The sequence below is a fragment of the Cheilinus undulatus genome, linkage group 10 (genome assembly GCF_018320785.1).
Source record: "Cheilinus undulatus linkage group 10, ASM1832078v1, whole genome shotgun sequence".
In the NCBI taxonomy this organism is placed as follows: Eukaryota; Metazoa; Chordata; class Actinopteri; order Labriformes; family Labridae; genus Cheilinus; species Cheilinus undulatus.
The window spans coordinates 7,833,102-7,851,009 of record NC_054874.1 but is presented as its reverse complement, the minus strand read 5'-3'; the positions used below and the strand labels follow the sequence as shown (position 1 = coordinate 7,851,009).

The 17,908-nt window shown below is 39.0% G+C and overlaps 1 protein-coding gene across 2 annotated transcripts in view; it reads left to right on the top strand.

Moving 5' to 3' along the window:
• arhgef6 (Rac/Cdc42 guanine nucleotide exchange factor (GEF) 6) overlaps positions 1-17,908 on the top strand; it is a 55,177-nt gene that overhangs the window by 32,808 nt on the left and 4,461 nt on the right. Inside the window, exons 13-21 of one of the 2 annotated variants that reach the window (XM_041797097.1) lie at positions 1,170-1,256; positions 1,403-1,484; positions 3,385-3,500; positions 3,680-3,859; positions 7,751-7,771; positions 12,016-12,112; positions 15,861-15,947; positions 16,057-16,153; positions 16,405-16,459. In XM_041797097.1, coding sequence (XP_041653031.1) covers positions 1,170-1,256; positions 1,403-1,484; positions 3,385-3,500; positions 3,680-3,859; positions 7,751-7,771; positions 12,016-12,112; positions 15,861-15,947; positions 16,057-16,153; positions 16,405-16,459 — 822 coding nt within the window. The remainder of the gene's footprint in view (positions 1-1,169; positions 1,257-1,402; positions 1,485-3,384; positions 3,501-3,679; positions 3,860-7,750; positions 7,772-12,015; positions 12,113-15,860; positions 15,948-16,056; positions 16,154-16,404; positions 16,460-17,908) is intronic. The other variant, XM_041797098.1, reaches the window with a different exon arrangement.

Genomic DNA, 17,908 nt, shown 5'->3' with positions numbered 1-17,908 from the left:
TGAAACCCCTTTTTCCTGCTTGTTCCTACCAACTTAATGAGCAAAGCCTAGCGTCCCACACACTCACTGACCAAAAATATCCTCCCTGTGTCAGAGCGGCTGTGTGCTGGGATGGATTGACTCAGGATCATGAGAGTAGCTCTCCACTGCAGCTAGTCTAGCTGCTAAAGGTGTGTTTGAACAAACGTCTTGCTTATTGCAAGTCCACTAAAGTCAAAGAAAGTCTGAATTTAGATGTGAGACTGCACATAATGCATAAAAATATTAAATTCTAGCGGGATTAAAACTTACACTGCAGGAATAAGTTTATGAATTTACAATGCACCTGTGGGAAGCACAGCGAACGTTTGCATGGTGGAGTACAGGACTAAAACTACAGAATGAGCAAGAGTCTGGATTATTTGTGCAACAACTCCCTGATCTCCAGCCTGCTACATTTTCTTTAACTGTCTAAATTTTGAAGATTAATTGAGTAAATTGCATGTTTTAAAATTGGTCTGTCCTATTTGTTTTTTGTGCTGGAATGAGAAAACATGCATTGTAGAGCACTGAGGCTAACTTAGATTTAGTAGTCATAGAATATTTCATGATATAAAGCTAATGTAAAACATGTTTAGGCATCTCTGCCTAAACATGTTATTAGGTTGTATGCAAAAGTCCTCCCTCTTTGTTTTTGCAAAAGCGATATCCTTTCATAAGTGTGAAAATAGAAACTTATGTAGGGCTTACGCAGACTGAAAAACCATCCCTCTCATGTGTGGTTTCTGTTTTGGGGTCGATGGTGGTTGGAAGAAGCCCAAACTAGACTTACTCTCTTTTGAACATTACCAACCGCTTTCCGCCCACATTTCTGGCTTTAATATTTGCACAACTCCTTATTAGCTGGCTTTATTTTCCATTCAAGTAATGAGCAACTGTTTTCCCAACAGAGTATCTCATCGCTTAAATGAGCCTGTTGGCACCTCTAATGATGGTTTCACATCAGAGGGTGTGACATAAACTGGTTTTGACAAACAACTTAATGAACAGATTTAGCTGCAACCACCTTTACTGTCCTGAAGTTAGAAAAACAGCTATGGATGGATCTTTTATTAGCCATGCTGATTCATTAAGTATAGGCAGTAATTGACTTATATAAATTAAAACGAGATCTTTGGTCTTTTTTGTAGGAAAAAGAGGAGCGCTACTTGATGCTTTTTCCCAATGTGTTGGTGATGCTCTCCGCCAGTCCTAGAATGAGTGGCTTCATTTATCAGGTAGAGTACACAGGATACGCTATAGAATGTGCTTAGTAAGGGCAAACATCTCCCATATTACTCGCTTCAGTTGTTTCATGGAATAGCAGTGTCGCCCACCTGTGAGACGTGGTCTCATTTCCTCTTCCTGTGTTTGACTCATTCAGGGAAGGCTGCTGCTGACAGGTACCATGGTAACAAGACATGCCGAGGATGCTGACAGCGCGCAGTTTGCTTTTGACATCACAGGTTCGTATCTATAGAAACCAATGTCAGCATTACATTACAGCGGGGATGTAGTCCAAACAAGGATTTTAGGTCAAGCAACAGCTTTTGAACAGCTGTGGGACTGTCTCCAAAACTCTTGAAGTAGTTAAAGTTTAAATTCAAGTTTACTAAAACACATGCAAACTCTCTGAAAATGTAGCATTTTAGCTTTCGTCCCTGTAAGGTTTATAATGTTTTTGGCTGTAGGAAGTAGAAGTAAGAGTATAAATGTGGGCCACCTCTTTTCAAGAAACTATTTTCTTCATACATAAATTTGAAAAAGAATGCCAGGTTGGCCGTTTGGGGTCAGATAGAGGGGGGCAGCGAATAGCAATGAATAGATATGGAGGAAAATTTGTACTAAACAGCTCTTAATGGACCTCTATGATGCAATTATTGTCAGAAAATTTCCCACACTTTACAAAAAAGTGATTTATACCACAGTTTAACTGATTTACCCAGCGTGGAGGCAGTCAGTATCACAAATACTCAGTCCTGCTGGCTTCCTGGTGTCTATTGTCATTTAGCCAGATGAAGGGAGATAAGGGTCTTGAAGAAGCTAGCTGAGCCCCTTTAAAACATAAAAATATATTTTATTTTGTCACAAACATGCCTTGAACTGAAACAGATAATGTGCTATCAACCGATGCACCTTGTGGGTAAGAGACCGAGCAATGACGAGCTGTTCATGAACAAGCCTGTGCTACGAAACAGTTCTTTAATGTTAGCCACGGCAGTAAGCTCCCATTTGAGTGCCAGTTTCCTTTCCTCCATCTTTTGTTATTTAATCCACATTTAAAAAGCCAAACTGGCAGCAAAAGAATAGCCATTTCTGAGTCAACCAGCTCTACTGAGGTGAGCCAAATGACCTGGATCTCTTAAAGAGACAGATTTTCAGTCACACTGAAAGAGGCTAGAAAGGCCTCAGAGGAAACTTGGGTAAGACCAGATTTTAATGGGCTTTAACATAACTGAAGTAAGCCAGACCGGTTTCTCTGCGACTGAGTATTTCTCAGTAGCTTAAGGATTAAGAATGTTTATATTTTTACACTTTGAAAGCTTGACATAGTCAACTTGCCATAGTCAAACTTCAGCTCTTAAAACACAAGTTTGAGGATAAACAAATAAACAAATTTCAGTCCTTTAAACAGACTTTAAAGTGAAAGGAATGCTGATGAAGACTTCAGCTGACATAGGTTTGTTGGTTCAGCCTAAAACTGCACTAACCCATTTGTTTGTACAGCCAATATTCACAGCTGATACAGGCAGATTTTCATAGCCATAAAATCTGTTGTCAACACTGATAATTCAGCTAGTATCTGCTGATAACGATATCGTACTGATAATTTCGTGCGTCTTTAATATCCACATTTTTGGTTAAAGGTTGAGCTCTGACTTGTGTCAGCAGAGGCAAAACTGTTAAACTCACAGCCATCGACTGCTTGTCAATACAAAGTGCCACACTTCTGGTTTTCCAAATTCAAGATTAAATCAGAAACAAAATCTTTATTGTCATTGTACACAAGTACAACAAAATTGTGCGCAGTTCCGTTCAGTGCAAAAGAAATATCTAAACAAAAACAAGGTATTCTAATAAAAAATGTAATGTTGTGAAGTGTAATGAGTCACTGGACTAAAGGTTTGTTGATTAAAGGGCCAGTTGTCATTTTTAACGAGGGAAATTTATAGGGCAGAGAATTACATCTTTAACGGATGCGGTGCAGATAGCAAGCATGCAGTGCAACACCTGATGCCGGAATGTTGTTAGGTCTTGGTTCAGTTATGATATATCAGTTTTGTAACACTTGATGCTCGCATCATTTTGTAGGAATTGTTACTGTTGTTGAATAAAGTTTGTGTACTGTATGTTTTTGTGCTGTAGGAAGCATGATCGATCGCCTCACAGTGTTCTGCAGCAGTGCCCAGGAGCAACAGGAGTGGCTTGAGCACCTTCAGCCTTTTACCAAAGGAGGCAGCCCTGCAGGCACTATCTCAAAGGTGAGGACACATTTCACACAAACAGGTACAGTATGAAGTCAAACTGAGACCATGAGCAAACCTGCACTGTGCTAAAGTGTGAAAACATAATCCAAATTCTCACCTTGTGGTGAGGAGCTGTAGACTCATCTTTCTCTTACATGTCTGCATGTCCTGTTTACTTTAACTCTCCCATGAAGACCGTAGAGGGGAAATCACTGAGTATGGTCGGCCCCCCCTCTCACCTGTCCCACCTCGGCAGCCTCAGCGCTATCAGCCGTGGCCCGCTGGAACCGCCCAAGATCAGCAAGCCCTGGTCGCTCAGCTGCCTGCGCCCTGCACCCCCCCTCAAGCCCTCTGCTGCTCTGGGATACAAAGAGGTAGGAGGCTGTAGAGCTAGACAGCTAACCTACACATCGTGATGCTTTTAGTCAGAACTTGCCCCCCTTGTCTTTAAGCCCCCTCTGTCCTACTTTTTCATCTGTAATTAATTCATACCCTCAGAGTCCTATCTGACACCAAACTTTCCAAATATACTAATAACACAACTGAAGCGGGAATGCACATTTTAAAACTTCTGCTATGATTACCGGCATCTCTGTTTTCTGTTGCTACATTAGTGCCTCTGTAACTTATTCAAATCAACTTGATTTATAACCTTAATTAGATTGCTGAGCATTGTTGTGTTTTGAAAACTTATCATCCAAACATCAAAACCTTTTATGAATATCTTCTGAGGGATGTTGGGCATTTTTTAAAGTTTCTACTAAATTTTTAAGGCAGGCTAATTCTGTTCAGCAGTTGGAAGTCTCAGACTGATTTAACTCTTGGTTATGGCTTAGTAATAGTAAAGTCAAAGTAACATTTTACGACTTTTTTTACACATTTATTTTAAAGTCATACAAAGATGGAATTGTTTACTGATCTCTGGAAAGTTTGAGCATCATAAAAACTGCAACACACTTTCATGAGCTCTCGCAGACAGTTGGCTATTCTTTACTCTATTTATGCCATATTACCGTCCCCATCTTAATCCAGGGGTGTCAAACTCAATCACAGCGGGGGCCGGATTCTGGATCCAGGTCTAACCTGAGGGCCTAACAGGGTCACCTTTTTTACCCTAAACTGTCAACCTCATTTCACCAGTAATAGAATAAGGGTAAAAAAACTGATGATAAATGATTTTGAAATTTAAAGTTTAAAGGCTCATAATCTGAGAAAAGTAAGTTTATTAGTTCAGAAAGATCAAAACATGAAATTGAAAAGTAATGTTTTTAAAGGCAAATATATTACAAAGAAAGTCAAAATCAGGAGTTTTAATGGTCAAAATATGAAATAAAATTTGTAATCATGACATTAAAAGTCAAAATATAACTCAAGGATAAGTTCACATTTTTACACTTGAGGAAATCTGCAGACCTCATACTAATGGGCCAGGTATAACAGAAATATGAGATCATCTTGCGGGCCGGATTTTACTGTTCCACGGGCCAGATTTGGCACCAAGGCCTTGAGTTTGACACCCCTCTCTTAATGCAATGAGGCCAGTTTGCTTAGAAAGGGACATTTTTTCCCCAGATAACTACATAATGACTCTGCATGTTTGCACCGGTGTGCATTTGCGGTGATAGGCCAACAACACAATATGGGCAGCATTAAAGCTTTGCCTTTTGACTTATTTACAAGGTTTTAGTGCATACACTTTTTGGGGAGCTCTAATAAAGCATCATGTGGCCCACCTTCTGTGCAGTGCTGGCTGGGTGGAGCCCATATTCAATTATGTTTACGCAGCACTGGTGACTACAGCTGACAAAACAGCAACGTGTGACACATCTCCTGTATTATTTTGCTTAAAGAGAGCTGAATTGATCGTGGAGCAGGTTTATCATTTCATCCAAACACCTTGTGGGCTTGGTTAGCCATATTCCAGCTGTTTTCCAGCTCTGTCATGCACTCTTACAAACTTGTAGGAAATGGAATGCATTTGTCTCTGATGTGACGTCATTCCTAGCTCCAACATCCAACTTCCGAGGTAAATGAAGTCCCTGAATGTGCAACATTTTGGGATTTTATTGAAAATCTGTACATACTTACGATTTTTTCATGGCATCAGTTTTAAACCAGTACACCCAAGAAGTCTCCTGAGAGGTATCAAGAACAATTGGAGCAATAGTGTGGCATGCAAATTGAGACGGACACAGACACACCATCATTTATAGTAGTAAGATTTGGCATGATTTGGAAAAGCACAAACCTCTCTGTAGAAGGCCTCACAGCTGACAGTGCATATCAGAGCAAAAACCAAGCCATGAGGTCAAAGCAGCTGCCTGCAGAGCTCAGAGACAGGATTGTTGCAAGGCACAGATCTGAGAAGGACTATCAAAAATCTGCTGCACTGAAGGCCTCCATAATTCTCAATTGGAGGAAGTTTGGCACAACCCGGACTCTTCCAAGAGCTGCTCGCCTGGCCAAACTGAACAATTGGAGGAGACGGGCCTTGGCAAGAGAGGTGACCTGAGGATCACTCTGACTGAGCTCCAGAGATCGTGTGTGGAGATGGGACAAAGTTCCAGAAGGACAACCATCCAGCCCTCCATCGATCTGGGCTTTATGGCAGAGTGGCCAGACGGAAGCATCTCAGTGCAAAACACATGAGAGCCGGTTTAGAGTTTACAAAAAACTCCACATTAAAGCCAAGCCAAGTCAAGCAAATTTACCCATTAAACTTACTTCCCACAGCTATGGTTAAACTCCATTGTAAAACAAACAGAAGTTGGTTTGCAGAATGTGGCTAAAGTTAGCAGTGTTAGCATCGCCAGCCCTCGATCCTCTGTGCAGGTTAACGCCCACATTCCTGAGCTGAATATCATAACTCTGGACAACTGTATCCCCCATTTTTATAACAAACTAGCGCCAAACTGTGCTGTTCACTCAAAAAGCAGTTAGTGCTTTAAGGTAGTGGTTGTTTATATCAGAGGAAAAAGCATTGTTGCATTGAGGCAGTAGTCATTAAGAATAACTATAGTGGCTACTAGGGAGGGGATGGCCATGTTACAGTTCAGGCAGAGAGTTTTAAGGGGATTGTGGCTCTGTAATGATTTAAAAAAAGAGCTAATGATAAGTTAAACCAACTCATAATTCTGGTGCCAGCTACAAAAGGATGCAACTTTAACCAGTTGGCTAGCTGATCTGGCTCTAATCCTGTCAAATTCTTTGACTAATTTAGGCCATATTCACCTCACAGGTGTGGGTAGAAATCTTATATCAAGATGTTAAAAGCAAAACACAAGGCCTGCTTAATAATACGTAAAAAAAATTCCATTGAGGCAGACAGAACTCATTTGTACATTCAACAACTCATCAAGCACAGTAATGCAGGCCTTATTTTTTGCCTTTTATATCTTAAAAAAGGACGTTTATCTGAACACAACAGGTGAATGTGGCTTAAAGTAATTGTTATATTTTGGCAAGAAACAAGACAAATGCTTGACTAGAGTTGAGTTTTTGAGTATTTATATCAATACTGCAACGGCCATCGATCAGAGTCCCAGTCTTTGATTCTACGTTGAATTTCAGAGGTTGTAGAGGCAGAACGTGTAAATAAACAGCTTGGGTTTCAAATACACAGAGCGCTGTTCTCCCCTGCTGGCTCAGCTACCTTACAGTGATTCTTTTCCACCCTGTAACCCATGTTCTGTTACCTGTGATGCGTTGGCAGAGGTAGAATGACTTGGTCCCACCATTACACCCCTGTGACAGTCATATCGGAGTTAAGACGTAACGGAGGCAGAAAAATCACTCCATGATTTGGCAATACGAAAAGGACAGTTGCGTAGGTTCCGGTAAAAGCATCATGGCCACTGTATCTGACTGGCAGTAGAAAACACTGAGTTTACAGTTAGAGTGATGAGCAGGATGACAGTCACCTGGTTTTGCTATGTGGGTGGTATATGCTTTCACACCATCATCACTTTAAGACTTTCAGTTATGACCACCAGTCTAGGGATGTGTTGAACATAACCTGTTTTGACTTACACAATCACACCCTTGTCCTCTGTGTGCCTTGAAAATTTCCTTAGCCTGCAGAGGCTGCATGCACACTCTTCTGAATGCTTCTTTCTGTCTGATAATATATCTGTCTGTTTTAACATTTAACATACAAAGTATAGATGTAAAATGTTCACCGTTAACTCTCTATCACATTCTTCTTCACGTCACATTTTTCATGCACATTTCCCCTTTTCTCTCTTTCTCTGTCCTGCTGTCTGTAGAGGATGTCTTATATCATGAAGGTAAGGTTTCTGTGTGTGTGAAAGGATGTAGGCTGGGGGTTGGCGGGGAGGGGGACTGGGTTGCTTCTGTATGTGTGCGTGTTTACCCCAGTGTTCAGCTAGCATGTCAGTGCTATATTTGCTTTACTCCTCCCTCGTCTTATGCCGGGTTTCCTGTTCTCTGTGGCCCCCTGTGTTTTGCTCCTTTTTTTCTCACTATGCTAGGGTATGGTGTCAGTTATCTGATCAAACAACTTTCTTATGTAACCAACTTTCTACTAGAGGTGATGTCTTTGGAAACCTAGACAAAGTTCAAAGTGCAGTCAGGTTTTCTATAGGTGTGCTCAGAATAGTTCTGCGAGTGTGGCTTACTCTTTTAGAGGTTGTTCCATGACACTGGGAATCCTGGTAGAAACGGTTTTCCATTTTGAATTCAACAACTATTACATTGTTTAGGATCTAAAAAAATTTTTTTTTTTTTTTTGTCACACTGATGGGAGACCCAGGACTCAAAGCTAAAACGAACCAATGAGAGTGATCCCAAATCACAGTTAAAGTGGCATCCAGACAAAATTCATTAAAGATAAGGATGCACATATTGTCTTGAAGTTACTGTTGTAGGCAGAAGTTAGAAGTATTTAAAAGTTGATTATAGGTGTTGCAGAAATTAAGATTTCTTCAAATATTTACAACCAGTATATCTGCTGTTAATACTAGCTTATTTTTGCAGAGGCTAGTAAGATGTACTTAGCTGTTACACACCTGGACAAAGATGTTGGTACCCTTCCGTTAAAGAAAGAAAAACCCACAATGGCCACTCACAAAATTATATAAAAAATTACTGAAAAATAAAAACATGAAAATCAGACATTGCTTTTGAATGGTGGTTCATCATTTAAAAAAACAAATCAATTAAACTGGACTGGACAAAATTGATGGTACCCCTAGAGAGGATGTAAAATAATGTGACCGTAGGGACATGTTAAACTAAGGTGTATCCTGTAATTATTATCACAAGTGTCTTCAAACTCGTAATCAGTCAGTCTGCCTATTCAAAGGGTGAAAGTAGTCACTGTGCTGTTTGGTATCATGGTGTGTACCACAGTGAACATGGACCACAGAAAGCTCAGGAGGCAGTTGTCCCAGGAGATTAGAAAGAAAATGATCAATAAAGGTAAAGGCTATAAGACCATCTCCAAGCAACATGATGTTCCTGTGACTTAGTTGACCATATTTTTGAGAAGTTTAAGGTCCACAAGACTGCAAGAGAAAGATTAATGACAAATTTAAGAGATGGATAATACAAATGAAGACTTAACTTTTGTAAGCAATCATAACAAAGCAAGACTTCCCAAAGTGTAGGCAGAGTTAATTTACAATTTAAAAAAATCCTAAAATTAAAAGAAATAAAATCATATTTTGAACAATCATAAAATAGTTGAGTACAGGTTATTTTCTGACTCAGAAGTTTTAAAACACAGGCAGGAGTTTTAACCCATCTCACTTATCATTTATTGTGTCTGATGTACATACCTGGTGTCATGGTTGAACTGGTGTTGGATTAACTGGTGACACCATTGAATGTTCTACTATGCCTCACAATTTTAAGACTTCATAAGTGTCTTTTGAGACATTAATGCTATTTGAAAAGAGTTTGGTCTCAAAGTACATTTACAGAAATAAATATTAGAAAGGAAGATCTAAGTAAACACCTTCCACACAGTGTTAATGTATCTGCAAGCAAAACATTTGCATTGAAATTTCCTGGTTATGAAACAAAAATATGATCAATGAAAGGTGAATGTTTGAGCCTTATGTTATGGTTGTACAGGGGTTTTGGTGGAACCCAGAAGATTTTCAGTTTCCAGATTGGGACAGAGCTTACTGAAGTTTAGGAAAGGCTGCCTTAAAGATTAAAGTTTAATTCAAGGACTGAAATTTAAGGTCTGAACAAAACCTGTATATTGGTATCAATATCAGTATTGGATAAAATGAATTTATAAGTGTTTGTAGATCAAATAACAGCAAAAAGCCAATATCATGCATCCTTAATTAAATGTAACAATTAAAATAAATTTAAACAAAGATCCTTTATTTATTAATTTTCTTTTATTTTAATCTGTTTAACCAGGAATAACCTTATTGAGATAAAGAATCCTATTACAAGAGTGCAGGATTCAGGATATGTAGTTATAAGATACGAGTGCAAGATATGAAGAGAGTTAAGAATATGAAACATAAAAACTCTACAAACACAGATCAACAGACTTCTAAGTCACAGAATATACAGTCATCTGTGAAGACATCCACCGCCTGATGCATCTTAGGGTGTTTTTACAGTTCTAGTTTGACTGATCTGGTCCAAATCAAAGACAGATTTGTTCCATTGTTGCATTTGACGTCAAAATAATCATAGCTAGATGGGTTTTTTTAATTGTTTAGCCCTAATTTAATTTATCTAAGGTTGAGTTGGTTTTAATATACAGTAATTTATTACTTTTGTTTGTTGAAAAATATATATGATGAGGAACTGAAAGAAATACATATTAAGTCACAATTACAACGTTGTGATATAAAAATCACAATTGGGTTGTTTTCCTTAATTGCTCACCCCTAGTGCACATAAATATACTTTTTTACTGTATGTTTTGTGTAAATTTATTCTTATTTTTTTCTCCTTTTTTTTTACATTTATTTTGGAGCAACAAGAACAGTGGAGAGTTGGAAACATTTGCTTTTTGCCAACTCAGTCAATAAACTGATCAGTTTTCATTTGTATGGTGCAAGTTCATATAAGAATCTTCTGCAGACACTGAACAAAAAGATCCAGGCTACAGTGTACCCTTGGATTTTATTTACAAAAACCCAACATAAATCCAGCATGAGCACGGCACCATGCAACATTTAACAAAGTGACATTAGTGAGGAAAAACCTCCTCTATAACCAGACTCATCTGCTGCAGCTGTGTTGCATTTTAACGGTGGTACAGAGTGCTTTTGTAGTCATTGCCAAACTCTCAAAGTGCTTCCCACGGCAAACAAGAACCATAACTGTTGAGTCCTGTGTTAATGAAAAATCCAAAAAGTTCAGTGTCTGCTGGATGTATCGGCTGTTTTTTGTTCGCTATTGCAGCCTAAAGGCTTTTTTCTGTTGTGTTCCTCAGCTCTCGTGTAGCTTAGGACATAACTACTCCATATGTAAAGGTTCAGAGTGTAAGATCTGGTGACACATGAGCAGATCTGTTGGCAGTCATGGAATATAAAAAGCATAAAGTGTGTTTTATTGCCAGGGGAAAATAGTGGCATTTCAATGCCTTCAAATATGTTCCTCATGTCTACACAGAGCACAGACTGTTCATGGAATTCACCGTGTTGCACCGATATGTTAATGCAGTTTCCAAGACTGGAACATCAGACACCTTCTCTAAAAGTAACCTTTGCTTTTACTTAAGTTTCATGGCAACCATAGATTCCCCTTCTTCCTTAGAAAGAATGGGGAAACCTGTTTTGGTTTTGCTGAAAAGAAATCCTACGCACTGCTTCTTAAAAGTGACAAAAACACACCGGAGGTAATACACCCCGTGTTTTTCTAGTGACAAGATTCAGTCACTTATTCCTGATCATTCAGAGGGATTTTTAGGATGCTGCGTGAGTTTGTTTTATGTTCACTCTAAGATTCTCCATTCCAATCCAGGTTAAAGGTCACATGATACCATGTTAAACACTGTAAGAGTGGTGTTAATAAGTCACAAGTTTCACTTCCCATCTGCAGAGGTATAAATACATTAGCATTACTAAGCTGTTATTTTTGGTGCATTTATTATTCATCACACCTCAGTTTTTATTATGAGATGAAACAGTCATTGTACCTCCTTCCTGGAGCAAAACTCAACTCCTCAGCAAAAACAGGAAATCTTTCATCCAGAAAACCACATCTTTGTGGTTTGATAGGCTGTATAAAGAAATAAGTAAGAACATCTGCTGAACTGTGACACAGGTAAAGCCTGAATACTCAGGCTTTCTCCTTTCTGGAAGAAAGCATAAATAATTCTGTTTGGTCATCTTTAGGCTGTTTCATGTCAGGACTCTCAACATGCCTGCTGCCTTGTTTGTTGATGCAGTTTTGTTCATCCTTGTCTGTTCAGAGGGATGCGTCTCCTTGTAAGCTTGCATTCTGTTTGGTTTGGAGCCTCTGCTTACAGGTGTTAGTGTGTGACAGCGTGAGTGTGTGGAGAGAATTAACTTTTGCTGTTACACTCCTCCAGGACTCCAGCAAAAGCCCTCGGCCCATGAAGAAGTTCTTGCCTGGCAACAGGAAGAAAGAGCGGAAACCCTCCGATGATGATGTACAGACCAGGAAAAGTAAGGATTTTATTAGAGGCGCACTAATTGACCGGCTGGTGACCAGAATATTGATGGTGAAATGTTACCGGTTGGTCCTTTTAAATGTCTTTTCAAAGACAGGACCCTCTCACATCTAAAAACAATTTGTCAACAAGTCTCTGAGTTTTTAGTCTCAAGCTAAGATTTTGAAAAGACTGTGGTTCACTAACTACAAGACTAGAATACGATTCCTTTTGGGATTATTTCTCATCATGCATCTGGTGGAAAAGTTCAACAGTCCAGCATTAAAATTTCAGTCAGGTTTTAATCTCCTTTACGAAAACTAAGCTTACTTTCATCACATTTATGTCATTGCAGACCTTTTTTTGCTCGTCTTAATCTCGTCTTCCCCATGTACAAAGCTGGTTGACGAAGTTTAAGTCAATGATTTGAAGTCAACACAAGATTTCTTGCCCTACTGAAGGGATAAAAACTCAGCAAAGAAGTCCCTAAATCCAGTTAAGTCATCACTCTTTGCTTCCACAAGTCAATTGTGACGATCGATGGGCAGCAGGAAGCCAGCACTTCAAGTGGAAACCCTCCTTGTTCAGTTAGTTGTGCGACACCCAGATCCTCCCCCCACCCACTTTGCCAACATAAAGATATTCTTTACCTTGCCTACCCTACCACATGACATCACACCCCAGACAGCTGATGCTACCTTCCCTAGCATGACTCATAATTAACAACAACAACAAAAAGGCAACTATTCCTGGTACAGACATTGCACATGAAACTGCTAAAAGTACACAAGAGAACATGAGGAGAGAGAGAGCTTAGGGTGAGTCGGGGAGGCAGAGCAAGGGTGAGGCTAACACTCACCGCTGTTTGACTTGGCTAACATTCTCCCTCCCCACACTACCTACTGTACTAGACTCATCATCACAACTTCAAGAGGGCAAGTGTTCCTATCACTGACATTACTCATGAAATTGCAAAAAGTATACAAGACAACATGAGCCGAGAGAGCTTGGCAAGAAGGTGGGGGAGGTAGCGCAAAGGTGAAGTGCCATAATTGTGGCTAGCACTTGCCTCCAGCTGTCGTGACTTGAGGTTCTACCTCCCTCTACTCCCTCACTTTCATGAGAGAAAAGGAAAGAACAGAGGAGTTGAGGGGTGACGCTGATGTGTTGAAAGGGATTTCCACACATCAAGATGTCAAGTTTTCAGCCATTATGAATATTTGCTATGGGAAATGTATTAAAAAGGCGGTTTATTCAGTGTGCTTGTCTGACATCTACCCTATAGTGACTGTTTATAAGTTGCAGTAGCAAGATAAAAACTAAATTAAACTAACAAACCAGCAGTAGAAAAATAGTTAAAGCTAAACTGAAATTGAACTCAGAAGGTGAAAACAAAATAAAAATAAAACAAATGAAAAATCCCAAACTCTTATAACCTTAGTTCACATGAATGTCAGAGGTAGTCTTTTTGACAATTTGAGATGGTCTGTGTTAATTTTGGAAGCTATTTTAAATCCAGTCTTTGTATTTAGATTAAAAATAATTTCAGTTTTAGCACAATTTCAGTCATGTTGAACCTTTTTCGTTTTCATCTAGTTTTGGTTTAAAAACACTTTAAACATTTTACTTCAGTTTTAGTTAATAAAAGTAATTTTATTCTAGTCTTTACACTCAGTCAATGCATTTTCTCTAAACAAACTGGTTGGCAATATTGTAAAATGATATAAATGTCAAAAAGTAATATTAATGCACTCTTTATACTTTAATTACGCTAAAATGCACTGATAAAAATACTGACATATCCCATATGCACAGTGGAGGATTATCATGGATTTTGAATGTCCAGTATTCCAGTACTAAGATTTTAATCTTTTTTTACCCTCCTTGTCAAAAACTTAATATCAGGTTTCCTGCAGATCCTTGAAAAGTCTTGAATATTCTTAAATTGCACATCTGAAAATTAAGGCCATAAAAAGTCTTTAAAATGTCTGATATTTACCAGAGAGAGGTCTTAAGTTTTAGAATATTTCTACCCTTTAGCCCTTCCCCTTTCTCTACCCTTCCCCTTGCCCCTGGAAGCAGTGGGAAGAGGTAGAGGTGAAAACCTTCCCCTAAGAAACAAGACGCCACTTGATTGTTGTTCATCATAACACATTGACAATAAATAGCAGGTCATCAGAGGTGAATATAAAGCTTCAATCATCTTGTTCATACTATGGATCTCTGTGTTGATCTTTTCCATTTATTTATACAGTTAATAGCCCTGTTTACACATGTACATACCGAAAATACAATGAACTCCCATCCCTAGTAGCTAAAGAGTGAGTATGTGAGAAAACACAGCTGTTATATTTTCTATAATCAATGCCAAAAATATTTACATTTATGCACCTCCTTTGTAGTCTGTTGTGCCATTTCGCAAGTGAACGCAGTGCATGGAGAGAAAGTCATCATGCCCCCTCATTTCAAGTGTGGCCCTGAAAAATCAGTGTTTTAAGGGTTATGTAGTTCTTGGCACTTAGCCCTAGCCCCCAATTCAAAAGAGAACTGGGATACCCTTTCATCTGACGTGAACGCACAAAACCAAGGGGAAGGGCTAAGATAAGGGCTAAGGAGTAGAAATGGGATCGACCCTAAGACATGCCCTTATCCAGTCTTTGTTTTCTAGCCAACTATATGTTGTTTTTTTTAATCATCTGCCTCCAAAAACTCTTGCATAAATATTCTCCATAACTCAGGGATTTCAGTGTTGGATGTTCTAAATTTCCTCTCTGATTTTATCTGACTTACTGTGATTTAATAAACTCAGTACTGGTGTGAAACACTAGTCCAGTTCTCCAACATCTGGGCTACCAGGTTGCCCACTTAAAAGTTGCTGCAGCCCACTTTCATTATAGCAGGACTTCCCTGACGAAAAGCGATAATCTGCTTTTTAATAATAATATATACTATACTGACTTTCATTATTTTTTTAATTGTTAATAATCTTATTATTAGTAGTATTAGTATTAGTATTATAATTAGTATTATTAAACAGTTTAGAATCAGCTCAGCACACCTGCAAAAATGTGTTATAAATATCACTATACTATATATTGATAGAAAGAGGAATTTAATATGCCGGAAATCATCAAGTATGTATGTTCATGACCGAAAAATGTATTTTGCCCTAAACTGTTTGACATTTCACAGTTCATTAATTAAATCAGAAGATTCAGCAAATCTCATGTCTTTTATTTTTGGCTGTTTGTCACACCAACATTTCTTGCACCAACACCAAAATGTCTTAAAAGACCCCAGTTTTATTTTTAAAGCATCTAAGAAACCCTGTAATATTCCCTAGAGTTTTTATTGTTCAGTAGTTTTTAAACTACTCTTAGTCTAGTGTTTCTAATGCAATAAAGGTGGTTGACAGGTATTTTTAGTCATAGCTCCAGTCAACAAAATGAACATTGGTTCGGACATTACATTTTTCCAGTGAAGATGAGCTCATGTCTCTGGGCTGTAACCACACAATGACACTGAATAAACATGAGACTTAGCAGTCCGGGAGTTTGGTGTGGACACCTCACCTTTAGACAGAATTCACACCTCGCTGGTGCAACAGCCCCTTACCTTTTACACACCTAGTAAAAATAGCAACAGAGGGTGTTTCATTTGTTTATAGTGATTATGTCCAACCCAGAGATAGAAGTATGACACCATCCTCTGAATAACACCCTGTAGCGTCTGTTTGTCGTGTTGATAATCTCTGTTTTTGCCAGGTACGGTGGCCCTGGAGGAGGACGCTCAGATACTGAGAGTGATAGAGGCATATTGCACAGGAGCCAGCCTGCACCAGAGCACCACAGGTCAGTCTGAGGAAGAATAACATAGAAATTGTTTCTCTGATATCTTCTAAGATCTTTAAATACTGATAGGACCATGAATCACCTGTTAATTTGTGTTTGTATGCGACAGTGCGGAAAGAGTGCGTCCCTCAGGTGCTTCTGCCAGAGGAGGAGAAGATCATTGTGGAGGAGATGAAGAGTAACGGGCAGACTGTTATTGAGGAAAAGTATGTGTAATATTACTCTGTAAGAAAAGCTTTCATTTGGTTTTATTTAGGCCTGAGTTTCCTGTGATTAAATTCAGAGATGTGATATTGATCCTTCTCAGACCATTATCTTCACACAGTGTGACCTTGAGTTAGCCAGTGTAACATTTACTGTGTTGGCATTGGTTGCTTTTCCCTTTTATTTTATGCCATGTTAAAAAACATCTATTTGGTGTTGTATAGCCAATTTTGCTGTATTTTATGTCTTTTAGAAGCCTGGTTGATGCTGTTTATGCTTTAAAGGATGAAGTTCATGAACTGAAGAAGGTGAGTGTACAATGTGAATTATTTATCTTGCGGTTTTTTATGTTGACTATTTTTATATCAGTGTTTCTGCGTATATATTGATAGTGTGGCTGCACTTGTTTGCATTTTTTTTGGGGTTGATAAATGTGGTTGCATGTTCACAGAGCTCCACTGAGCTTGTTTTTGGTAACCCTGTGAACAAGTGATGTGCCTGATTTATTTGCTGATCTTTGTTTAATGAGCAGTGAATGTTATTGTGCTTTCTTTCAGTGTTCAATGGTGATACTAATTTAAAAAATTACAAGGATAAGAAGCTTTGATATGAGATATTTTTGTTTTATTTTATCAAGACATATTTTTACATTAAGATAAAAAATAATGTGGCTAATGAATGCAATGATTGCAAGCAGACACCTGCCAGACTTGACTACCCTCTGCAGAGCCTTCCTGTATGCAACAGAGCAGTTTCCACGCTATGTAGTGATGCATGATGCAAGGCTGCCCTCCACCATGCATCTGTAAAATGATGTTAGAGCTGGGGTTCCCAGGCCAGCTCTTTTAAGCTTCCTCAGGAAATACAACCATTGGCGGGTCTTTCTAAAATCCACACTCAGTTCCTTTGTCTTCTTGACGTTGATGCGGAGGTTGTTATCTTTTTACTAGTAGTTCCACTTCAAGCCCGTGTACTTACTCATCGTTTTGGGAGATAAGTCCCACCAATGCTGTAACATCTGGGTGAGTAACTGAGCAGCAGGGTAGCAGATTATATAACAGGGGGTGAGGACACATCCTTGTGAGGAGCCATCCTAGGCCAAGTTTTGTCCACAGGGAGGTCACCCACCAGGGGCTTGTGGTAACCCTATTACCCACCTAGAGGATACCCTTCGATTTTAATTGTTTCATTGACAAAAATCCAAACAAAGCAGACCTACGTGTGATTTTCTTACCAACATCCCTCAGTATAAACTATTTAATAGGGGGTTTATCTTAATTTTAGTTTGTTTGTGTAAATCCAATTACAACAACCACTGAGCGGACAGTCGCCCCATAGAGATCCTTGGCACCACTGTGAGGGGGTCCAAGACCCCCAAGCTTGGTGATTCCCAACCTTTTTTCCTTTGAACCCCCCTTACTTATATCTAAGAAAACTCGAGCCCCCAGACAAGAAAAAATAGTGATACTTGGCCAACATTAAGATACATCTTAATTATTATTTTATGTGTAAGTCCAGACAAAGTCACCCTAAACACAATTTCTCTACCCAACAACCGTTGTATGAATTATTTATTAGTGTAATACTTAGATTTCTGTTAATATGTTCAAACCTAATTTTAACAACTTCAGGGCAAACAGAGTCTTGTCCCCTCCCTAAGATCTCTGGCACCCCCCTAAGGGAGTCCCAGACCCCCAAGCTGAGAACCATTGCCCTAGGCCATGCTTAATAGCCACATTCACCAACTACTACAAAGG